We start from the raw sequence: 26,173 nt of genomic DNA, 5'->3' as shown, positions 1-26,173 counted from the left end.
AAAGTATTTTGTTGATGTGATTAAATGCCATAACCAGCTGATTTTAAGGAATAGAGATTATCCTAGATAATCTGGGTGGGCTTGATTCAATCAGTTAAAAGGCCTTGGGGCAGAGCTGGAGCTTCCTGAAGAAAGTCCACCTGTAGACAGGGCTTCACTCCATGTGTCGGAGTTCCAGGCTGCCCTGAAGATTTCTCACCTGCCTAGCCAGCCCCACAATCACGCTGACCAATTCCCTGCAATAAATCTCTTAATATATTATCTCCTAGTGGTTCTGCTTCTGTGGTGGAACCCTGGCTGATACGCCCAGTATATGACATCTATCTGAGACTAGAGTCAGAAGCGGGGGCGGGGGGGGGGGGTGGCGAGGGCAGGTGGAAGCTCTTTGGGTCTGAGATTCAGCCTGGCTTCCTGGAGAATGAAAGTGTGATTAGAGAAAGAGGAAGAGAACATGAAATTAAAGAAGAGAGAACTGGGCAGGGGCTGGATTTTAAAAGGAATGGGAAGTAAAATAACTGAATTTGGTTTTTAAAGGATGATTTTAGCTACAGGAGAGTGGCTTGGATGGGGGTGTGATTTCAGAGGTCACGGGTGGAAGGGGCAGGCTACAGGGGGAGGTTAGATTAGAGAGGTGGCAGAGTAAATGATGCAAAGTGTAAGAATGAGATGTAGGAGCTGCAGAACTTGCCGGTGAATTATGTATGGAGAGGTGAGGACTGCCAAGGATGACTGTTGAGTTTCTTACTTGAGCAGCTGTGTGAATGGCGGACTCCTTTACTAGACAGAGATCAAATGACCAACTTGGATCCTCTGGAGAGAGGGCAAGGGCGTAAATCAAAAGCTCTGTTCTGGACATTTTAGGTTTCATAAGACTTTGAGGCACCCAAGTGGACAGGTGAAGTAGGCAATCGAATAATCAGCCCAGCAAGGAGGACAGAATTAGAGATATTAACCTGACACCGACAGCAGGTAGAGGGTACTTAATTTACGGGAATAACGAGCTCACACTGAAAGGGAAAAGGGCCCAGAGTTTAGCAGTAAGATGCTTAAGGAAAGGAGACTGAGAATGAACAGTGGGTATAATGAGGTCACAATGACGTGCGTTGGATCAAACTAAACGGCTGTTTTAAATCCGAGTCCATCGATCCCCGGATTGCGCTAAAACCAGATGGTGGCCATGCACCGCCCCCTGGCACAAACCCGCTTACCCCAGCGAAGTGGAACCTTACACCAGAGCCGGCCCCGCCCTCGCCCCGCCCCCGCGAGCAGCCCCAGGCTCCGCCCCTTCCCGATCCTGCCAGGCTCTGCAATCGTTCGTAGAGATCGTCGCTTTGCCCAGGCGGTTGTGTAGATCCAACTGGAGGTCAGGCCCAAACCATGGCGGAAAAGACTCAAAAAAGGTGGGTCGCTGCCTGAGAAAAGCCTGTTCTGTCCTCTCCGCAGGGGTGGAACCTGTTCCTGGTCGCCTGTGGTGGGGACTTAGATGGTGTCTTAGATCCCGGGCGCCCGGCTTAGACGGTTCCTAAGGCCCAGACCTGGGCGTCCGCGGAGGGAGGGGACGACGGAGTAGCGGTAGAGCGGCCCGGGAAGGTATACGGAATGGGGCCGGGTTCTCGGTCCCTCCGCGACCTCTCCGGCTCTCCTCCGCCACGCGCCTGCGCGGAAGCGGTCTCGGGCGGGGCTGCGAGGGGAGGAGGGTGTTGTCCCCCGACCCGGACACGGAGGAACTGTCCCCTTTCTTTCCGCTGCCTTCGGGGCTCCTGTAGCTGCCCTGTGTCCTCGACACACGTGGGAGTGCCGGCCGCTCCCCAATCCCTTCGTGCCTGTCGTGGGCGCTGTGGTTGTGTAGACGGGCTCCAGGGGGGCCGCGCCTGGACCAGAACTAGCTGCTTTGTAGACGCGTGGGGACAGGCCCTGGGGTTGCTTCTCCAGTGGTCTTACTGGCTGGGCACTCTGGGTGGAAAGGAGCGGCTGGGATGGGGACACGCTTAAGTTAAACTGTTTCCCACAGCAGCAGTGTTGAGCACTCTCTGGTGACTCTCTCTGAAAAAGAAAACTGACAAACCTTGTTTTGGGTGCCATAAATTAACATTTAGTTTTTTCTTCTCTTTAGGCAGGTAATTGTAATCTTTTTCATAAGATAAAGAGGAAAGGAATATTATGCAGTGTATAGTAGTGTGCAGTGGAGATGAAGGTGGTGTTGATTGTTGTTTTAATAGGTAGGTCTTTGGCTAAGCCTTCTGCCAGCTGCCTGTTTCCCCGTCCGCCCCATCACTCCCAGGTACAGTGAGGTCTACGTGGAGATATTCGGACCACGTTTTAATTGATCTAGCGGTGAGTTTAATTATTCCTGCCTCACAAAGTGTGCTGATTGTAACACACACTGCCTGGAGCCTCTTCCTTCTGCATAAAACTGAAGACAGGGCATTTTTGAGTTTCACCTGTTCTCGCTTACCCAGGATAAGTTAAACGTTAGATAATACTTTTTTCATTAAAAAATCATAGCGAGAGGGAGGGTGAGGGAATGGAAAACTGGGATGGGAAATCATGTCTAAAATGAGATGTTTTATAGAGGTTAATTTATTTGTCCAGGGCTTAATAAAATTGCTTTTTTGAACACACAAACCAACTTGAAAAAACATTTACAAATGTTGATACATTCAAGGGCAGCATCATTCAGCTGTCACAGAAAGAATATCCAAAATGACAGGATGTTTCCAGGAAACTTTCAGCTAACAGAAAAGAGATGACTGGTGTTAGGATAATGATGTCCCGGAAATGAACTTTGCTTCAAGACATTTAAAGTCTCTGGGTTTCAGTTTCCTCATCTAGAAAATGAGAGGTTTGGACCATTTTCTGTTTTCTACTTCATGTTACTGAAGTTTTTTCTTTCTTCTATTCAGTAGAAAGGTTTTATATTTTCTGTGGTTTCAGCAGACAAGTGACACATAGTAACCCAGATGGATCATTTTAAAATTTTATTAACTTGTTCCTTGTAGAAAGTCAGTGCCTGTTAAAATGATGGGAGCAGACATAGCTGTGTCTAATCTCAACAACATTTCTTGAAGATAGACCCAGGGATTATTAGTTTTTGGTTTGATATTCTTTTTACTTAGAGCTTTAAAAATACTTTGTGGTAGGAAGGTTTGTTCACAGAAATTTATAGAAGAAAAATTCTTGCACGTCTTTTTTTAGTTTTTCACATCAGTAAGGAAGTGGTGATATTTAAAAATATTTAAAAATATTATGCATATACCTGGAGCTCCCAGCTGTGCTGTTCCTATATAATAAAAATATTTTAAAATATTTAAAATTTTAAAAAATATTTAAAATTTTTTTAATTTTAAAAAATTTAAAATTTTTTACAAATTTTTTACAAATGCTCATCACATAATCTTTCTGGTTTTTTCTTTTTTCCTAGAAATCTTCCCTTTGAAGTCCTCTGTCAACTTTGCTCTCTAAGACTGATGCACAGCTGTTATCCTGATGTTTCCCTCTGTCCTTGCACGCTGGAGCCTCTGTTTCTAGAATCTGTCTTGTCTGCTGGTTTACTTTTATTTAGCTAAGTACATCCTTCATTAGCTTCATAATAAAGAGTACATAGGAGATATTTTTTTTTAGTCCTTGCAAGTCTAAAAATGTCTTTATTTTCCTTCCGTAGTTGTTTGCTAGTTTGGCTGGATAAACAGCTCTAGGTTAAAAGTAGTTTTCACTCAGATTTCTGTAGGCTTTGTTTGCTGGTGTTGTAGTATCCAGTATTGCTTTTAAGAAATCTGATGCCATTCCGATTATTTCTTCTCCTCCGTGTGTGACTGTCCCACCCCCCACCCCTGGAAACTTTTGAGGATCTTCTCTATAGTGTTCAAAATTTTTATGATAATGGTACTTGCCCATGGGTGTTTTGCATTCACTGAGTCCTTCTGGAGTGGAGATTGATAGCCTTTGTCCTGGGGAATTTTCTTGTGTTATTCTTTCATAGTTTATTCTCCACCAATATCTCTCTTTTCTCCTTTCAATATTACTTTTATTGGGATTACTTTTATACTTCATGTATTGGTCCTCTAACCGTCTTGCCTTTTCTCTTTTTTTTTTTTTTACATTTTGTTCTACTTTCCGGGAGAGCTCTTTTTTTAACCTCCATCCTTCTAGTGAATTTTGAATATTAGTCATGTTTTTTATTTCTAGGACCTCTTTCTTAGACTCTGTTCCTTTTTCATAGGCTTCTGTCTTGATTTATGCAGTAGTGTCTCATTTCTCTCAATTATAAGTGTTGTGTGTTTTTCATGTTTTCTTCTACTATCTGAATTAACTGTGTTTCCTCAAACTATTTTTTTTCCTGTTTGTTTTGGGTTTTTTCCTTCCTAGTTGGAGGCTTCCTGAATGTATCTGATAATGGCCTTCTGTCCATTCTGTCCATTGTTAAGCATGAGAACAGCACAGCTGGGAGCTCCAGGTATATGCATTAGGCTTGTCCTCTGATGTGTTTCAGGGTAGAGCAAGTCAGGCAGGAAGCTGAGCTTTTCATTGAAGAACTCAGGATGTCTGGTAGTTTCTGTAGAAAAGAATCGTCTTATCTCCTTGCTGCCTGAAATTCTGTATGAGGCCAGGAAGGGACATGGGGAAGGGGTGCTGGTGGTCTCACTGTTGCTCTGCCCGTCATTGTCACCTGGCTTTGGCTTGATATCTTAAGTGCAGCGCCTCATGGAGGGGCCAGTCATCACCCGGCTGTGCTCCTGAGGATGAGGACGGGGGCAGACATCTGACTGCTTGGTTGCCTCACTTTTCTCCCCTTCCCTAGTGCCTGGTGCCCCCAAGCTAAGCCTCTCAGTGACTCTCTTCCTGCTGCTTACAGGCTTCTGAAAGTCTTGACATCTTTCATCTGCTGTTACCTCCTCTCCCTTGCTCTTTGGGAATAGTACTTCTTTTATTCCTTTACTGTTGTTTTAGTGGTATTTTGAAAGGAGAGATAAGTTGTCCATGTAGACCAGGGGTGGGCTAACTTTTTCTGTAAAAAGCTAATATTACCTTGTTTTTATTGTTAAGGAGTACATAGTGTTCCAGTAAGCTGGTGGCAATATTTTATTTCATTACCTCTCCCTTTTTATGGCTATCAGTGTTATTAACAATGTTTCACTGTTCTGAATAATATTATAATGACCAATTTGTGCATATATTTTCCTCCTATTGAATTCTTGATGATAGAACTCCAGAAATAGATTTCCTAGATCACACATTATGAATATTTTTATGATTCCTGATGCATATTGGTACAGTAATTTCAAAGACGTGTCCTGATACTGCCACCAGAAATGTCCTAGTGTCTCAGTTAAATTACAGCTGCATCATCATTGGATAGCGTCATTAAAGGAAAAACAAAACACCTCATCACCCTGAACAAACTAATATGAGATAAGAAATGGACCAGAATATAACCGTATTGAATATTCCACGTATTCACATTTATCTCATAACACAGCCTTTCATTTCTTCCCTCCATTGACTTGTGTCATGTTTCTGCTAGTACGATATCAAGCATCCTGGGTGTAATATGACACAGAACAGTTATGAACAGTGGTCTAGAAATATTCTAACCCATGCCATTGTGAATATGGTGTAATCAGGTTATATTTGTGATAGCAGTTTATTTATTTGGAGACTGAAAGTAATGAGAAGTAATGCTAATGAAAAATAATCATTTTTTCCTTGGTTAAAGAGGATTGTTGCTGAAGCAGTGGGAGAAATGATTTGAAGAACAGAAAAACTGGTCTTAAAGGGAAACTAAGGAGTCTAAAATTCATTAAATGATACTTACAAGTTACATGAAAGTATTTTTAGATAAAGGGGGAGACACTTTTAGGGATTATGATTTGAGGGGGACTTTTCCAGGAAAGTGGATAAAGTTTCACCCTGATTATGGAAACATATCCAGGACTTCTGTAGTACCTGGCCTTAAGAAAATTTGATCAGCTATTGATTGATTGATTGGATAGGTAATGCATTTGTGTGATTCAAAATGCAAACAATTTAAAAAATGATATATAATGAAAAAAATCTTCCATCTACCTTTGTGTCCCTGCTATCTAGCTCCTCTCTCTGAAGGCAGTGAGTATTGATTGTTTCTTACCTGTTCTTCCAGAGATAGTTTGGAAATATTCAAGAAAATACAAATATTAAGCAGTTACACACTAGTACTACTGTACACATTGCACCAGTTGTAAATGATGCTCAAAAGTCATTTCAGAAAAGCTGAATGTGCTGAACACTTAAGTATTTTATTAGAATGGTAAGGTTGTCTTGTTTAAGTTCATGTTACATATAATGAAAATTTTCAGTCATCAAGGAGGACAAATTTTAAAAACATATGAATCTGTTTCAGAGTAAAACATTTGAAAAAATAAAACTTTGCAATAATATTTTTTAAAATCAAAGAAGTATCCAAAAAAGACATGAAACACAAACAGAAAGTACCATTAAATTTGTTTATAGTATCTACTGTATGTTAAAAATAAGCAAGTAGGGACTTCCCTGGTGGCACAGTGGTTAAGAACCCGCCTGCCAATGCAGGGGACACGGGTTCGAGCCCTGGTCCGGGAAGATCCCACATGCCACAGAGCAACTAAGCCCATGTGCCACAACTACTGAGCCTGTGCTCTAGAGCCCGCAAGCCACAACTACTGAGCCCAAGTGCCACAACTACTGAAGCCCGCATGCCTAGAGAGAGCCCATGCCCCGCAACAAGAGAATCCACTGCTATGAGAAGCCTGCACACCACAGTGAAGAGTAGCCCCCGCTCACAGCAACTAGAGAAAGCCCGCGCTCAGCGGCGAAGACCCAATGCAGCCAAAGATAGATAAATAATTAATTAAAAATAAATCAATAAATAAGCAAGTTTTTTCATACATGAATATTTATAGAACTTAATGATATTGATATGAGTGAATCATTGCACTCTAGATTTCTAGTCCTTGCTGGTGGTGATACAAATATTTAAATATAAATATGATATATACTGAAATGAGAAAACAATTTTTTGAAAAATTTATAAATCAAGGCTGTAACATGCAAGTCAAGAAAACTTCAACTGTTGTATACCAGGTTTTAGTAATTTACTTGAAATGCAAAGTTCATGTCTTAGAAGAAACTTTGATAGGTTTTGTTTATCTTATAGAGCTAGAACATGGCAAGGATGTCTGGTTTCAACACTCTTCTACTTAATATCATACTGGAAGTCTTAGCCAGGACAATAAGGGAAGAAAAAGAAATAATATGAATACAAATTGGAAAAGAAGAAATAAAACTGTCCCTATCCACAGATAACAAAATTGTTTACATGAAACTGGTTTACATGGAAAATCCCAGAGAATCTATAAAACTACTTGAACTAAGTGGGTTTAGCAAGGTTGCAAGATACAAGGTCAATGTACAAAATTATTGTATTCCTATAAACTTGCAATGAACAGCTAGAAATCAAAATTTTGAAAAATCCACACAGATATAAAATAGAAATATCTAAAATGGTATTGTTATTTCATAGAAACTGAGAGCAGATTTAACACCATGAATAATATCATTACTACTAAGAAAAATTATTAATGACTACAAGTTACTTAACGATTATCAGTTTAATGGGGAAGTCATTTGGTACAGTTCTTCATGTCAGCTCATGGCTCAGCTAGGGTAGCATTTAGCTAGATTCAGCTGTGTCCAACAAAAGATCACGGCAGAATATCAAAAACATTAATAAATTATTAATTTTTTGAATAATTTGCACTACAATTTATATCACTTGATCAGCAGTTTTATCATATACATAGAGAATAAATAGGAATATTTGTAAATTTTAAATTTCTACATTAATATTACATTGCTGCATTGTTAAATATTTTGAATGAACATTCTTTTTCCTCTTCTTTTTTTTTTTTTTTTTTGCGGTACGCGGGCCTCTCACTGTTGTGGCCTCTCCCGTCGCGGAGGACAGGCTCCGGACGCACAGGCTCAGCGGCCATGGCTCACGGGCCCAGCCGCTCTGCGGCATGTGGGATCTTCCTGGACCAGGGCACGAACCCGCGTCCCCTGCATTGGCAGGCAGACTCTCAACCTCTGCGCCACCAGGGAAGCCCTCTTTTTCCTCTTCTTAACCAAAATACTGGCATGTTACTGTCCATCTCTGGCTTTGATTTTGTTGACTTAACAATGTAGCTTGGAGATCATTCCAACTCTTTACATACAGGATTATTCATTCTTTATTATGCTGTATATTAGTTCATAGTATACCATAATTTATTAACAGTTCCCTACTAATGAATATCTAGATTGTTTTGAGCTTTTTGCTATTTAGAAACAATGTTGGTGTTAAAAGAGTCCAAAGCCTCTTTTCCTCTCAAGCATTTTAAGAACGCATGATAAATAATTTTAGCTCAGGATGGTGTGCCACCTGAGAAGTTTATAATATATTAAATCTTACAGTTTATTTTTCATTTTTCCCTCAATTTGTTTTAACCTTTTTCTCATTGCAGTGTCAAGATAGCTTCTATAACAGTATTTTTAAACTTTACACATGATGAATGTTACCTTTTTTTCCTGCAGTGTGAAGATTGCACCTGGAGCAGTTGTGTGTGTAGAGAGTGAAATCAAGGGTGATGTAACTATAGGTAAGAAAATAGCCTATTAGTGTTGTTTCTCAAGAATTGTGATTTTTTTCAGTGCTTTACAATTCATTAGGTATTATTTTCTATGTTTGACTGATGCCCTAATTTTATTGAGAAACAGTGTATTTCTCTAAGTGTTTAATATTTCTAAAAGAATTTAGTGTGATGGAGTCTATATTTAAACTCATGTCTGATAAACTAACAAGGCAATATAATAAAGTCATTTATTTGAGAGACAGCTATTGTGTACCTACTACGTGCCAGGCACTGTGCTAGCACTAGGGACCCAGCAGTGAACACAGCAGACAAAGGTACTGCCTTCACAGAGCTTACATTCTATTAAGAGTATAAACCACAGAGTCTGACAGACTTGGGGTAGCATCCTCGCTCTTAACCTGCTGAGTTACCTCTGGTATGTCACTTAACCTGTCTCATTTTCCCCATCTGTGTAATTGTGTGTATCAGAATTGGGTTCAACTGCTTGTAGTGGTGGCTTACACGCTCAAAGGTTTACTCCCTTATGTAAAAAGCCCAGGGGTAGGCAATTCAGGGCCTGTCAGTTGATTGTCTGGGAACTCCAGCCTTGCAGGCCAGGATGTGACGGCTAGAGCATGAAGAGTGATCTCGGATAAGAAAGGGGAGGAGCGGAGACAAAGGGTGTACCTCCCAGTGCATCAGCTCCCCTTAAATAGTCTTCCTGAAAGTTCCACATGGTCTTTTGCCTTGGTCTCGGTCTCATGGACACACTTAGCTACAGAGAAGGCTGGGAGATGTAGTCTGAGCTGGACACGTTGCTGCCCCCTTATTGGGTTCTGTTACAAGGCAAAAGGAAAGAATGGATGTTCAGTGGTAGTTAGCAGCTTTCGTCACAGGCAAAATAGGAGTGCCTCCCTCAGAGGTTTTTTTTTTTTTTTTTTTTTTTTTACCTTATAGGTTTTTGAAGAATTAAAAATAAAAGAATATTTGTGGGGCTTCCCTGGTGGCGCAGTGGTTGAGAGTCCGCCTGTCAATGCAGGGGACGTGGGTTCGTGCCCCGGTCCGGGAAGATCCCACATGTCGCAGAGCGGCTGGGCCCGTGAGCCATGGCCGCTGAGCCTGTGCGTCCGGAGCCTGTGCTCCGCAACGGGAGAGGCCGCGACAGTGAGAGGCCTCACGTACCGCAAACAAACAAACAAACAAATAAATAAATATTTGTGAAAGTCATTGCCCAATACCTAACAGATAGTAAGCACTCAATAAACGTTGGCTAATCACAGTGTAAAATCATTGTAGCCTTGTTAGAGGTGAAGTCCAACATTTAAATCAAATGAACAATTTAACATGAGGCAACTTGCTTATATGAACATGATTGAATTCCCCCAAATGCACATTTTAGCACATTCTAGTTCTTTTACATGTGTTTTCACTGGACATGGTGCCCTGGTAGCTTTATTAACGTGAGCCCATCTTTACTAGCCACTGTGTGTTGCTGGAGTAGAGCTTTCAGGGAATTAAGTACACTTGCAGAGAGAAGATATGCCTTGTTCCCTTATACTAACAGTATCTGTAAAAGAAAAAAAAATTTTTTTTAATTTCAGTAAGTCTAAGCCTCCAGCCACTTCAGGCATCATGTCTTATAAAACCAGTTAAGATTGTGGCTGTATTGGGGACTTCCCTGGTGGCCCAATGGTTAAGACTCTGCACTCCCAATGCAGGAGGCCTGGGTTCGATCCCTGGTCAGGGAATTAGACCCCACATGCATGCCACAACTAAGAGTTCGCATGCCACAACTAAGGAGCCGGCAAGCCGCAACTAAGGAGCCCGTGAACCACAACTAAGGAGCCCGCCTGCCGCAACTAAGACCCAGCATAACCAAATAAATAAATAAAGGAAATACAGCATTAAATTACTAAAAAGATCATGCCAGTATTAGGGAACATCATTAGGAATTTGCCAGGTTGGATTTATTTAATTATAATATTTTAAATTGACAGAATTTCAAAGTTTAGGTGATGGCTCTTTCTTTCCAGTGCTGTATTAACTCTTTGTTAACTCTTAAACCACTTGCAAACTTTTTGTGAGGAGAAATTATGATGGTCACATGTTTATCAAAATGTTCCTCTGCATTTTGCCTTTTTTTTTTTGGCCTCATGTGGGCTCTTAGTTCCCCAGCCAGGGACTGAACCCGAGGCCCCTGCATTGGGAGCACAGAGTCTTAACCACTGGACCGCCAGGGAAGTCCCTCCTCTGCATTTTTATTCTAGTATTTTTATGGTTTTCTTCATGATTCGAGGAATAACATCTAATAGTAGCCCACAAGGTGTTCTGTAATTAGAAGGAAAATAAGATTATAGTACTTACTTTCCCTCTCATTTCTACTTCTTCCTCACTTTAAACAATAAGTGTTCAGTATCTACTGTATAGTAGATATATAGATGGTATAAATGTCTCTACAGGCATAAATGTACGCACAGGTATACATATATGTTTGTGTGTGTTTGTGTGTGTGTTTCAGATTTGAAATAACAGGTCCTGTCCTTGCAAAGCATCCCTAGAATAGCAGTAAAGGCTTTATCCTGTGAAAAGGAGAGCTGGACCACTACATAGGACTGGGGCCTGGGGGTTTCAGGAATCAGCGCTCGCTTTTCTGTTCCCCCTCTGTCTTTTGTTCCTTTGTGCTTCTCCCCTTTGTTTATCCCTTTTATCCTCCTGCCTTCTGTAAATGTTGAAATTATGTAAAGAAATACAGTATTTAAATCTACTTTCCATGTAAGCTCATTACCATCTGATCATGCACAACTTTGATGGTTAAAATATAAAATGATTGTTCAACACAGATTTTCAGTGACGGATTGTAGCATAAGAAATGGTAATTTTTTTAAAACTAGGGATTTGAAGTTTATCATAGAATGGATCTAAGTTAATATTTGTTGGGTTTATTTTTGACCCAGTTTTTTAGAACAAGAAAATTTGCTCACGTTACAGAAACATCTCAATTTTTGAAATTAAGGAAAGGGGCTTCCCTGGCAGTCCAGTGGTTGGGAGTTTGCCTTCCAGAGCTGGGGACACGGGTTCGATCCCTGGTTGGGGAACTAGGATCCCACAGGCCTCGCGGCAATTAGACCCACGCGCCGCAACTCTTGAGCCCGTGCCCAAACTAGAGAGAAGCCCATGTGCTGCAGCTAAGACCTGATGCAGCCCAAAAATATAAATAAATAAATATTTTAAAAGAAAAGGAAAAAATTCAGAAGTGATATAGTTACCCAGTGTTCTATGTTACACAATTCTTATCTCATTTTCATTGTGGCTGTTTCTTATCTCTAATTTTATATATAAATATCGAAATTTTCCAGTATTGGTATTTAGTCATTTCTATCATGTTATATTTGGTATAAAATTATCTCTTATCTTTTGATACTATTAATTCATTTTTCTGATGTAATACATCAGATTAAAAAAGCTCCTGGGAGATATAAAGTTAAATCAAAGCTGAGAGTAGAGATAAGTTATCTGATTAAACCTCACTCTCCCTACCATGTTGTGTTTTTTTATTTTTAGTGTTGTGGTTTTTTTTGGGGGGGTGGAATTTTCTTCTTAGGGAAACTTTTATTTTCTTATTTATTTTTAATAATTTTTATTGGAGCATAGTTGATTTACAGTGTTGTGTTAGTTTCTGCTGTATAGCAAAGTGAATCAGTTATACATATACATCTACCCACTCTTTTTTAGATTCTTTTCCCATAGAGGTCATTACAGAGTACTGAGTAGAGCTCCCTGTGCTATACAGTAGGTCCTTATTAGTTGTCTATTTTATATATAGTGGTATGTATATGTCAGTTCTGATCTCCCAGTTTATCCCTCCCCCTCCCTTTTCCCCCTGGTAACTGTTTGTTTTCTACATCTGTGATTCTATTTCTGTTTTGTAAGTAAGTTCATTTGTACCATTTTTTTAGATTCCACATATAAGCAATATATGATATTTGTTTTTGTCTGAATTACTTCACTTAGTATGATAATCTCTAGGTCCTTCCATGTTGCTGCAAATGGCATTATCTCATTCTTTCTTATGGCTGAGTAATATTCCATTGTATATATATATACCACATCTTTATCCATTCCTCTGTCAATGGACTATTTTTCAACTTACGGCTGTTTTTGTTTAATTTATCAAAACAACTAATGTAAGTCTTCTGTTACAGTATGAGATTTGAGCACTTAATAAGCTCTGTTTTCTGGCTTAAGTGGCAATGAATTTAAGTGTAGTTTAATTAATAGATTTTTCAGGATGTTTTACATAACTTATCATTCCCTTATTAGTTTTACTCTTATCAAATTATTCCATTCTGAAATATTTGAGGAGGAAAGTAATTTTTTCCTTTGCTATATTTCAGTTAGTAGAACTTTAAACCTGATCTTCTGTTTTCCTAGAAAATCAGGTATTTGGTTTATCAAAGTAACTAGTCCGAAGCTTTGAAGTATTGTCCTTAACCAGAAACCCTATGGCTGTGGCTCTGCAGGAACCTGACCCTTTCATTAGAGGCAGCTAGGAAACAGACCTTGGGAAAACTAACAGCACTCTCGTTAATTATAATTTGGGTAAATAAGGTTTCATAGTATGAAGCCTGTTTTTAATTAGTTTGCCTTGATTCATGGGCCATGCATTATTTCCTGAAAATTTTTTTTGAAAGCTGAAAAACATTTCAGAAAGGTAGCTCTGAGCACAGTCCTGTAGTCCTGTTACAGGGTGAAGGCAGACTCCTGGGGTTAGGACAGGGCTTGGTGGGACATCGTAATGTGAAGGCAGAACTGGGTATAGTGGCAAAGCTTTGTGATGGAAGCACTTTGTCCCACTTATTCTGTCGTTCTTTCCATTAGAGTTTTTAATATAAGCTTCCCTTTTATTGTGGAAATCTTTTTTTAATTGAGGTAACATTGGTTTATAACATTATGTAAGTTTCATATATACATTATATGGAAATCTTTTTCACTAAAGCAGAACAGTGGCTTTGACTTGAGAAATTCATTGAATATAAAGCAGTTCTTAAAGATACTTCAGCTTACAGGTCAAAGGAATTGTTTTCATTTTCAAAAGAGACCTTGTGGCTTTTGGAGCTATTTATTGACATATGAAAATGTCCACAAAGATTGCTTTCTGTGGCAAAGATAGACAAGAAAAATGCCCTTTACTAAATGAGGGGAATGGAAATTTGATGCAAGGAATGTCTTTCTGGCTGGGTTGCGTCAAGCCCGGCCAACCATTTAGAAAAATAATTCATCAGCCAGTGAGGCAGCTCCGACTCTAGACACACTTATCCAAACAAGGAGATAAGCCAAATAGGGTTTCAGCACATTTGGTAAGAAAATATACAAACTGCCCCACCAGAAAGAGCGCCAAGAAAGTTCACAGCAGCCTTTTAAAAAAAAACTTTCCATGGTGACAGATTTTTATTGTTAAAGCATTTTAACCTCAAGACCCTTCAGCTTGGTTTGAATTCAGACCCATTCTAGGTAAAAATGCTTCTTGCGTGCAGAAAAGTATGGAGCAGACTGTGCTCACATTCCAGTGTCTTGGACTAGTGCTCAGGTTGCCGGGCTGTCTGGTGACGACCTCCAGCGCTGCGCAGAGACAAAGCCTCACTCACCTAAGTCAGAAGGTTCCTTTAAGGAGTTCACCAAGTTTAAGTCTTAGCAGTCACATGTCCTGCGGTTCATATACACATACTAACCTCTCTAGTCTCTGCCCAAAAAAGACCTACAAGAGGTTAAGGGAAGCTATTCAGTTTATTGTCACCCATGACCTTGTTGTTAACATCACAACTTGAAGTAGATAGGTTTCACGTTTCAAGTCATTTCAGCCCTGAACTCCAAGACTTGTAGTTTGGCAGTGCGGCCACCAGGTGGAGGTGTTGTCCTAAACACAGGTCTCACAGCAGCTGCTCACAGGTCTCATATAATGCTTTATATATATCCCAGGGCAAGGCCATCAGATTTATAACCAGTTTTCCAGTTACTTACTAACAAACTTATTAATAATGATAAAAACAATAACAATAATAAACACCTGGCTAAAATAGCCCCAGCATTATTTTTAAATATTGTGTAAGAAGACATGGGATTTGGGATTATTTAATTTTTAAAAATTTGTGCTCATCTCTTTGGGTTTCTTTTGTATAATTAACATGTATTATATTATTTTTGAAAGGGAAAGATGAAAATACCAATTGTTTTCAAAGCTGGACTTTAGAGGAACTTTTAAAGGAGCACAGGTCCCAGTGGTACTTTTGTCTTATTAGCCCTTTCTCAGGTAGCTTCTTGCAAGGCTGCTTGTTGTCAAAAGCTGCAGCCTGAGTACCAGCAGAATATCTAGTGCCTCTGGCTACTTATCCAGCTGTGGCAAAGGATCTGCTTTCTGTCACAGCCATGACGATCTCTTCCTCCTGTCAGATTTTTAATGCTAGCAATGGAAAATTATTCATTTTATTAATTATTAATCTTTTTCACTATCTTACAGTATGGTGAAGAATTTTCCTCCCTGGTTAAAAAGAGGTTTTACCCCAGTACCTGAGTATCAGGGAAGTAAAGCACTCCCTTTTCTTCTGTTTCTCAGACCAGAAGGAGTTATTTTGTTTACTGTGATAAAGTTCTTAGCTCTTAGTGTCAGGTTATGATGAACTTCCCATTTTGAAGAACTATGATCTCCTTTTCAAACATTATTTTATATAATCCACACTTCAGCCCAGTGAGGTAGGTTATCATACTCATCTTTTTATAGATGAGAAAACTGAGGCATTTGAGAGATTAAGCACATAGCCTTTAAGTGATAAAGGCCAGAGCCTGGACTTTCTAGACAAGGGGCGGGGTGCTAGCTGGGGCTTTAATTATAAAGAACCTAAAATAGAAAGATCGTGTCCCTTTATCATGGAATATTTTGACGTAAAATGTAAATCTGGTATTGTGCAAACTACAGATTTAAATTGGTTCACATGGCTGGAAGACCTGTAAGAAATTTCTCATTTCAAAGGAATCCAGTGTTTGTTTCAGAAATGTTTTAGCACCTCTCCCCAAAAGTGTTAACTTCTAAATGCCCCTTATTAAGGGATTGGTTAAATAAATTATGGTATATTCATATGATGTGAAATAATAATCAGGCATTAAAAAGAATAGCCAGCTAGATACTTATATGGAAAAATCACCATGACTTATTAGGTGAAAAAGCAAATTGCAGAATAAGTACTATTCCTTGTTTTTTTGAAAAAGTATGTTCTTGTAATTCGTATTTTTTCTCCTTTATTTTTTAACTTTCTAATGAAATATATTTTATATACAGTGATATTTACAGATTTTAAGTATATAGTAGTACTTAAGTCTGGAATAATATACTCCAAATTTTTAAGAATAGTTATCTCTAGGGAATGGGATTAGCAAGAAGAGAGAGGATCTTTCACTTTTGGCTTTGATTGAGGTTTTTCTAATGAGCATGTATTCCTTTTATAAGTGTGTGTGTGTGTGTGTGTGTGTGTGTGTGTGTGTTTAGCAAAGGAAAAAAGCACACGTGGTCACAGTCACAGTCGCCTTGAGAAGCTTCCCGGGGATCTCAGTGATTCCGTCTTCTATTCTGAAATCTCCTATCCTGAACAGGAGAATTCGCCAGGGAAATTGTACTTTAGTAACTGAGAATTTGGGGAGTCAGAGGTGACAGAAATAACAAAGCCACTCTCTGTGCATCCTTTGACTTGAAGAGCTCATCCTTTGAAGAGCTCAATCCTGAGCTCTTCATTGTTAGGGAAAAAAATAAGCTGCACCGAGATTCCTTCCAGTTTCTGGGCACCTGGAATGCCTCTTTATTTTAATACATTTTTGAGCAAGCATGTTAAGTATTCCCAATTTTTAAGATAAACAAGCTCAAAAGGGCAAATATAGCACACATTCCTTTTTGTTTCCCTGTAACATACAGCCCTGCCTGTCACAAGCAGATAATGATTACTGAATAAATTAACAAGTTATTAATATACTTTATTAAAACAATAGAATACTGAATTTCATGGACAGTGCCATCTATCTGACTCCCCTCCTACTTTCTGTCAGCACTTCTGCCCACCCTCTCTTACTTTCAGAGTCAGTTACTTCCTGTCTGCTTGTTTACAGATAAAAATGGCCTTGGTATGGGTGGGTGGGCGGGTGTTGGAGAGAGAGATTCTGTTTTCTCACTAGTGGTTTCATTATCACCCAAATGCTAGGCCTATAGGGAGGGGATGTTACCGGGATTTAGGCAGTGCAGTGCCTCCTTCACCCTGACCCGCCAATGGGCTTGATGAGAGCCCTTCCTGCCCCTCGACTTGAGGTTGGAGTCACTGCCTCAGGTCTCCTTTTATCAGAGTCGTAGGACTCCAGTAACCGTGCTTGGCTCCTTCCTCTGCCTGCTGTTACCCCTTTCACCTGGTTAAAATCACATCCTAGACCAGTAGGGATGGTGACAGAGTAACAAAGCTAGTTAACAAAGTTAACAAAGTTAGTAACAAAGACTAACAAAGTTAGTCCCCATATTTTCTAACTCTCATCTCGCCCATATTTCCTCTTAATCCCTTAATAAAAGGACTAATTTTTGGCTTCCGTGGTGGCGCAGTGGTTAAGAATCCGCCTGCCAATGAAGGGGACACAGGTTCGAGCCCTGGTCCAGGAAGATCCCACATGCTGCGGAGCAACTAAGCCCGTGCGCCACAACTACTGTGCCTGTGCTTTAGAGCCCGCAAGCCACAACTACTGAGCCCGCGTGCCACAACTACTGAAGCCCGTGTGCCACAACTACTGAAGCCCGTGCGCCTGGAGCCCGTGCTGCACAAGAGAAGCCACCGCAATGAGAAGCCCGCGCACCGCAACAAGGAGTAGTCCCCACTCGCTGCAACTAGAGAAAGCCCGCGCACAGCAACGAAGACCCAACACAGCCAAAAATTAATTAATTAAAATAAATTAATTAATTAGCTAATTAAAAGGACTAATTCTGTAATGCACTAGCATAAGAAAGCACCACCATAAGCAAAGAGAGCCTTACCTTTATGAGGGAAAGGAAGGAAAGGAATTAATTTGTTTTTGTTTTTGTTTTTTTTGGGGTTTTTTTTGTTTTGTTTTGTTTTGTTTTGTTTTGTTTTGTTTTGTTTTGTGGTACGTGGGCCTCTCACTGTTGTGGCCTCTCCCGTTGCGGAGCACAGCCTCCGGACACGCAGGCTCAGCGGCCATGGCTCACGGGCCCAGCCGCTCCGCGGCATGTGGGATCTTCCCGGACCAGGGCACGAACCCGTGTCCCCTGCATCGGCAGGCGGACTCTTAACCACTGCGCCACCAGGGAAGCCCAGGAATTAATTTTTATTGCTGGCTACGTGTCAGAATACTATGTCTACAAACATTATTTCATCTAATTCTTAAAACAGCCCTGCAAGACTGTTATTATCACCGCCCCCATTTCACCGCTGAGATAACAGAGGCTTCAGAACAGAGGGTGAGCCAGGGCTGTCCGGCTCCAAAACGTGTGCTGTCTCCACTCACCTCGGCTTGAGATCACTGCCGGCACGAACGGCAGTGATAACATTTGTAACGTGCCTAGTGTGGTGCCTGGCACCTACTTTAGGAAACGTTCCTCCCAACAGCCTCCTTGGAAGCGCAGCCTTCAACAGTAACTTCTTTTCACCATACTTTTAACAGGACCCAGGACAGTGATCCACCCTAAAGCACGCATCATCGCGGAAGCCGGGCCCATAGTGATCGGCGAGGGTAACCTAATAGAAGAACAGGCGCTCATCATAAATGCGTGAGTGAGACTCTTACAGGTGCTCGAATCAGGCGCCACAGAGAGTGTTTCCTTCATTTCAGCCCCATCTCTAGGGACCTTTTACAGCTGACATCTGCAAAGCCCACTATTTGAGAACTAGGGAAACACTAAGCATCTTTTTCTTTTTTAAAATAATTAATTAATTAATTTTTAGCATCTTTATCGGAGTATAATTGCTTTACAATGGTGTGTTAGTTTCTGCTTTATAACAAAGTGAATCAGCTATACATATACATATATCCCCATATCTCCTCCCTCTTGCGTTTCCCTCCCTCCCACCCTCCCTATCTTCACCCCTCTAGGTCGTTGCAAAGCACCGACCTGATCTCCCTGTGCTATACGGCTGTTTCCCACTAGCTAGCTATTTTACATTTGGTAGTGTATATATGTCCATGCCACTCTCTCACTTCATCCCAGCTTCCCCTTCCCCCTCCCCGTGTCCTCAAGTCCATTCTCTACGTCTGCGTCTTTATTCTTGTCTTGCCCCTAGGTTCTTCAGAACCTTTTTTGTTTTGTTTTTTTAGATTCCTTATATATGTGTTAGCACACGGTATTTGTTTTTCTCTTTCTGACTTACTTCACTCTGTATGGCAGACTATGTCCATCCACCTCACTACAAATAACTCAATTTTGTTTCTTTTTATGGCTGAGTAATATTCCATTGTATATATGTGCCACGTCTTCTTTATCCATTCATCTTAAGCATCTTTTTCAACACAAGTAATTAGTAAATGAGGAGAGCAAAGACCAGAGGGGTAAAGAGACTTGTCCAAGGTGAGATAGCTCGTAGGTGGATGACTAGAATCTCCGAGTCTCGGTCTGATAATCTTCCCCTTACGTATGACAGCCTCTTCTGTTCCTGAAGCGAACATTTCCTGAGGACACCCCCAGTGGCCCAGTGCTGTGCTCACTGCCTCAGATAGTCTTTTAGTTGGATGTCTTGGTTCTGGCTGCAATGTTATTTCTCATACCCAGACATGTGAACTTAAATCTGATATATATTTTCATATGCTTTGAGGGATAACACTCAGAATTATATTTGAAAAATTGGGGGTTCTAGAGGCAATTTTTAAACTTTATAAAATATTAGAACATGTACATGATCTTAGTGAACTAGACTATAATACCTGTGAAATTTTTATAAGCATTTGTAAAGCTTTCTAGGTAAAATTTTGGCAGGAAATTCAAGCTTATACCTAATTTATAGCAACAGTGTATGGAATTTTTAATAAAGACCTTGGGAAAATACTTAACTGTGATAAAGAGATTGATTTCTCTTAATGCTTACTTAGAATTTGGGAGTTTCTTACTATATTAAGCAGTTTCTTTTTAAAATATATTTTGGCACTTTTAGTGTAAGTCAATTAACAAGTTATATTCTGCAGTAACTCAGCTGTCAGAGATAAAGCACTGTTTTTAAATGGCTTTTTCCTCTTAGACCACAAACATCTTATGTTCTAAATGTTTCAGCTATCCACCTAACAGCATAAAATGATTATTTTATGTGAATATCTGTTTACATTTCACAATCTTGAATGATTATTAAGAAAGGGAATTTTTCAAGTTAGGCATGATTTTGATTCCATTTCAACAAGCCGAAAGTCCTAGCCAGCATCTTTTCTACCTTGTCCTGGGAAAGGCACACTGGGCTTTGAGTTTAAAAAATAAACAAAGAAAGGTTGACCTTCTATACATACCTATGACTTCTTTACATTTCAGTAGTTCTTTTTCAACTCAGAATAAAGTCTTCTGCAGCATAGAGGATAAATAATTCACTTGGATTAAGAAATTACTTACATCATTACATATATTAAGCTTGATGGAGGTAAATTGAGAGAATGAACCCAAATTCCAAAACAGAATTGCTTACTGCACTGTTAACTTGTTGATAACTTGTCTCTCCTTTTTATAGTCACCCTGAAAATATCACTCCTGATGCTGAAGATCCAGAGCCCAAACCTATGGTCATTGGCACCAATAATGTGTTTGAGGTTGGCTGCTGTATCCTTTGCCATAATTTAAGATAAATCGTTTCCAGCTGTCTTTTGGCACCTAAATCTCCTCTGTAGAAATTGTTGTAATTTATTTATCAAATACTTACATTTTATATATATATAATTATTTTTTAACACATAATATAATTGCATATAATATATGTTATATATTATGTAATTTATATTATGTGTATATATAAACATATATAAACTATGTTTTTAGGACTAGGCCATCCAGCTCTTTGAAAGGACTTATTTACAGTATAATCCCCTCTGTTCCATTGAATAACCCGAGTAAAAGAAGTATGCTGTTTTCAGGTGTGCATGCATGCACACACAAACTCACACTCACCTTTAGGAGCCATCTTGCTCCTGTTGCTACATCTTGTTGGTAGGTACAGTGACTGAGTGGCAGTAGACATGAAATAGAGTAATCTTGGCTTCAGTCCTGGTTTAAGAACCACACTCTGTCCATTTGATTCCTATATAGTTTCAGGTTGACAGTATGTTGTCTGATACAAGGAAATGGTGGATGGAGATGAAAATATTTCATTCTTTGCATTTTTCCCCCCAAGTGTCACCAGTGTCTTTGCTGATTTCATACTCTAAAAAGATAGTAAAATCTTTTCAAGATGTCAGCGAAACCTTATTTTATAATAGAAACTACTTGAAGGAGAAAATCTAAAGGTTTAACAATAGCAAAATATTTAAATAAATTAAACTGCAAGCATAAAATGGACCACTAGAACCATTAAGCAGTCATTTACAATTATGTTTTTAAAGATTTTTGATGGTATGGGATAAGGCTTGCAAATGGAAGTGAACCGAATAAAGCGAGCTACAGACGTTTATACGGTTTGATTTTGTACAGTTTGATTTCCAGTTACATAAAGGGAATTATACATATTTACATAAAGATATATCAAGCCATTAACAGTGCTACCCTTAAGTGATTGGGTGTTAGTTTTCATTTCCTTAAAACAATTGTGAAAATATGTTACTCATAAAATCGGGGTATAAGGTGCTCATTTCTTTAAAAATATAGAAGACATTTATTTATACTTGAGATATTTCTATATAAAGATTAAAACTTTACTTGCAGACTGCCCTGGGCAAGGAGTTCTGGCCAGGCCAGCCTGCGTGGCCCCTCCCATGCCTCTGTCTCTGCCCCAGTGCAGGATAAGGACAGAGTGAATTAGTAGGGAAGAAAGATGAACATATTCACAATGTCTACTTAACTCTGGCTTACAGATTCCCAAGCCATGAAAATAGGAGATAATAATGTTATTGAATCAAAAGGTAAGTTATGTTTGGAACTTTATTGTGAAAACTGATTACCTCCTTTCTCTTTGTGGTGTTCCAGAAAACAACCTAAGTACAGACCACGGCAAAGCGGTGTGCTTGGAAGGAAGGTGTGGTCGGAAGTGGGCTAACACAGCTATGAGATGAATTCTTTGCCTTTAAGGAACCTAATCTAGTAATGTGTTTCATACATTAATTTAAAATTCTAGCTATGTACATTTAAATCAGGATTGCGTTAAACCATAAACTTCAGGTGAAAGATTTGAAAAAGATTTCTCCTAAAAACTAGTGTCTGACTTCCCTGGTGGCTCAATGGTTAAGAATTGCCTACCAGTGCAGGGGACACAGGTTCGAGCCCTGGTCCGGGAAGATCCCACATGCTGCTGAGCACCTAAGCCCATGCGCCACAACTACTGAGCCCACATGCCACAACTACTAAAGCATGCGTGCCTAGAGCCCATGCTCCACAACAAGAGAAGCCACTGCAATGAGAAGGCCATGCACCACAGCAAAGAGTAGCCCCTGCTCGCCACAACTAGAGAAAGCCCACGCGCAGCAACGAAAACCGACTGCAGTCAAAAATAAATAAATAAATAAATGATTTTTTAAAACCAAAAAAAACTTCCTTCCTTCCTTTAAAAAAAAATTAGTTTCTCTAGCAGTTTGCTTTCTTGAATTTCAGGACTGCTTTCCCCTAGCCCATCAGAAACAAACGTAAGCTACTTTATCATAGGTGGGGCAATGTGGGGGGCGTGTAAGTCACCATCACTGCTGGGAAGCAGCTCCAAGAGCTTGTCCAGAAAGAACCGGAGTGATAAGACTTTTTTAGAATAGTGCCTTTCCTTTCTTGGTCTTGACTGGCATGAAAGAAAATGTTTTCTTTAAAAAAAAAAAATTAGGCTTTTTGTTAATCTGCATAATGGTTTTTATTTAATTTGGATTACCAATTATGATGATGATGATTCCCACTGTCATTTTCTATTTATTGTATACTTACTATGTGTCAAACCTATGCTTGACACTTTACATTTACTATCTCATTTATTCCTTACAGCAAACTATGAAGTGGGATGGTCTCTATTTTATAGATGAATTTGCTCAGAGAATTTACAGTGACTTGCCCAAGATTGCACAGATAGCAGCAGAGCTCTGTTTTGAATGCTCTTGATACTAGTCTGGTGCCTGCCTCTGCGCTGTACAAACTCTGGACTAAAGTGATTTCTTAATATTTTTTTAAGGGCAGTTTGTATTTTTAGACTTGCATCATCTTAGGAAAAAAAATAGTGTTCTAGTCATTGAATGTCTTACATGGTAGTTCTCTCTGTGTCTTTCCTGCAGCGTATGTAGGCAGAAACGTAATATTGACAAGTGGTTGCATCATCGGGGCCTGCTGCAACCTGAACACGTTTGAAGTCATCCCTGAGAACACAGTGATTTATGGTGCAGACTGCCTTCGTCGGGTGCAGACTGAGCGACCACAGGTACCAGAACCTCTCTTTTAAAAAGAGTCTTTTCCAGGGCTGCTAATTTTCCCAAAATACTACATAATTGTTTTAATGGGGCAGCAAGTCAGCAGTTTAAAAAGCAAATAATTAAAATAAAACATGAGAGAAACGTTCCTAAAACTATAATTTCTTTGTAATTATTGAGTCCTTAATATCAGAAATATGTCCAAAGATGACAATGACACATTGATTATGGGAAAAGAAAATCCAGGGATATTATTCCTAGTCTTATGTATTTTCACTGGAGGTGCATCACCAAGCCTTACAAACTATATAGATTTGCTCCTAAAAATACCAACCTTCGAGGGTAAGGAATGAACCTACCAAATTTATACTGAATAGCCAACTTGGGTTCATCTATTAGTTTACTAACATAGATGCCTTGAAAATAAGCACAGCTTGTGAGTATGCAGGTATATTTAGATATTTTCCTGTCTTAGGAGAAATTGTCCCCTCCTAATAACCAAGAATAATGGGAAGTATGTATTGGGAGTTTCACATTAGAGTAGGAGATAAGTAAGACAGGGCATTTGGGACTTCCTTTGGACAGAAGATATTCTGATTGAAGTTTGGAGCCGCACTGTTTGGCACACTCAGTATATTACCCACCCTCCTTCCCTTTCCCCAAAGAAAGTATTTTTCAAGACATTTAGCACTTTTGCTTCTTAGCCATATTTTATCAGAAATTAAAATTCCAGTTCTTTCTGGGTTATTGTAATGCTGTAATGTTTGGCTTTTATTATTATTACTATTATTATAAGCAGGTATTACCTCTATAGACCAAAAAGGAAATAAGAACAACTCCAGTATTTTTTCACTATCTTTCTGCATAACAGCAAAACAATTGAAGAGGGAGAAATGAAGCTGGAGTTGGGTTAAGGGAGATTAGAATTAAGTGAGCAGAAATATCTGAGGTTTAATACATAATGGTGTGTATGCAGCTCTGTTTTCCATTATCTTGCTGATCGTAAGGATCATGTAGAGGTCCTTATTACAGAGGATTCACCCAGACTTTTGGAAACAAAGTTCTTAGGACAAGGGCCTAAAAGTCCGTAATTTTCACAAGTACTCCCAGTGAGATTTACAGTGAGGGAAGTTTGAGCAAAGCTGGTATATGAAGAGTGAAGATCAGGTGAGTATCACAGCTGTGTGCTCTGAAGGTCATGTAGAAAGCAGTGTACTCGGGGTATTTTACTTGTGTTGTCCACTATAATTGGAACTTTTTCAATTCTTAGAGACCAAGGTGAAATCTACGAAAGCAAGGTTGAAAACTGATTAACATATATTTTTATATGTAAAATTTTTTGGCTTTTTCTTATTACCAAACTTAATGTATGTTCATTGTAAATTGAAAAAACAGAAGCAGAAATAAGTCAGTGAATGGGATCCACTGCAGGGGCACAGGTTCAATCCCTGGATCCCTGGTCAGGGAACTAAGATCCTGCATGCTGCACAGCAGGGCCAAAAAAAAAAAGTCTGAAAATCACCTGTAATCCCATGACATGGTGATAATCATCTCTACCTGATACTCTTTGCTTTCTGCTGGTCAGTTCTTAATTCTCTTATCTTTTTAGCCCCAGACACTACAGCTGGATTTCCTGATGAAAATCTTGCCAAACTACCATCACCTAAAGAAGACTATGAAAGGAAGCTCAACTCCAGTTAAGAACTAAGAACAATATATGACATCAAGATAACATTTGTCTTTGACCACTGTCTTTTGAAAGAGCCACAGTGTTTATGCACTCTTAGCAGTCCACAAAATAATATGTGTTGACTTTATCTTGTAAAATTGAGTTAGAGAGGAAAGAAATGGGTTTTCATTGTAACTGTCCTCTATAATTTATATAAAATGTATTATTTTCTGATGTCCTTGTCCCATTTCTGATAATTTACAGATTTCTTATTTTGTGTTGTTTTGTTATGTAAAATGTTGGCCATGAATTTTAGTTATATAAAAGACTACCCATGATAAGAAAGAACATATTGTTATGTATTTATATTCTAACATTTACTAAACTAAATAAAAATGTTGATGACAGGACTTTCAGTGAATATACTTTAATCAATTTTTCTACTTGCATCAACTCTCCCAAAATAGCTCTTTTAATTTTTATTGTGTACTAGCTATATATTAAAGCTAATGTGGATTTGTAGCTGTTTAAAATTTCAGTGAAATTCCAGCAGCTATTGAATTAATTTAGACTTCATTTTGTTTCCAAGAAAAAGATTTGTTTTTTTTTTCAGTAAAACAAAACTAATCAGGGAAAGATGTATTCAGTAGAATACAAAATCAAAAAGAATGGTGTCTGATGAAAATGACAAGTAAAATGACCATTGAGTGGTATTCTTAGGTTTCTGAGAACAATGAAACTAGAAGAGATTTTGATATATTTATAAATGTATGAAATTATTTTGGTATATTACTAATCACTAATTATCGACCTTGTCATAATTCTATTTACCTAATTACATAATGGGCAAAATATTGAGGATTTTATTGTAATTCCAAGTTTTTTTAATAATTCAAGTGCATACATTCAATGGGACATACTTTTTAACTTTTGAATCAGTAGATGTTGATTAATACTAAGACATTAAATGCTAAAATATTTTCTCTTGAAACTTTTTTTTTCATTGAAGTATAGTTGATTTACAATGTTATGTTAGTTTCAGGTATACAGCAAAGTGGTTTAGTCATACATATATATGTATTCTTTTTCAGATTCTTTTCCATTGTAAATTATTACAAGATTAATTTTTAATTGTGGATAGTAAAAAACTATTTTTGAATTTCTGAAACTGGTACAAATTAGCCTTTGTTCCAGTTGTGAACGACTTGATTTTGGTAAGAATATTCATGGCTCAAGTTAGAAAACTGCACTACTACATATAGTGGTTTGAAAAATGAGAACATCACAT

The 26,173-nt window shown here is 38.9% G+C and overlaps 1 protein-coding gene across 1 annotated transcript; it reads left to right on the top strand.

The window, feature by feature from the left end:
- Positions 1–1,299: 1,299 nt before the first annotated feature.
- DCTN6 (dynactin subunit 6) lies at positions 1,300–25,119 on the top strand. The gene is made up of 7 exons (XM_060136557.1): positions 1,300–1,400; positions 8,587–8,651; positions 18,324–18,429; positions 20,363–20,451; positions 21,696–21,743; positions 23,085–23,227; positions 24,826–25,119. Exons 1-7 carry the CDS (start codon positions 1,378–1,380, stop codon positions 24,922–24,924), a joined length of 573 nt encoding a protein of 190 aa, XP_059992540.1. The 5' UTR covers positions 1,300–1,377; the 3' UTR covers positions 24,925–25,119.
- The last annotated feature ends 1,054 nt before the right edge of the window (positions 25,120–26,173 follow it).

The sequence above is a fragment of the Lagenorhynchus albirostris genome, chromosome 21 (assembly GCF_949774975.1).
Source record: "Lagenorhynchus albirostris chromosome 21, mLagAlb1.1, whole genome shotgun sequence".
Classification (NCBI taxonomy): domain Eukaryota; kingdom Metazoa; phylum Chordata; class Mammalia; order Artiodactyla; family Delphinidae; genus Lagenorhynchus; species Lagenorhynchus albirostris.
The sequence above is the reverse complement of the archived record's forward strand: the minus strand, read 5'-3'. Positions and strand labels throughout refer to the sequence as shown.

Bases quoted from the DNA above. Each gene is read 5' to 3' on its own strand.
- DCTN6 (XM_060136557.1), top strand. From the start codon at position 1,378: ATGGCGGAAAAGACTCAAAAAAG. The intron at 1,401-8,586 runs GTGGGTCGCTGC...TTTTTCCTGCAG, and splicing joins GCGGAAAAGACTCAAAAAAG to TGTGAAGATTGCACCTGGAG. The intron at 18,430-20,362 runs GTGAGTGAGACT...TCCTTTTTATAG, and splicing joins CAGGCGCTCATCATAAATGC to TCACCCTGAAAATATCACTC.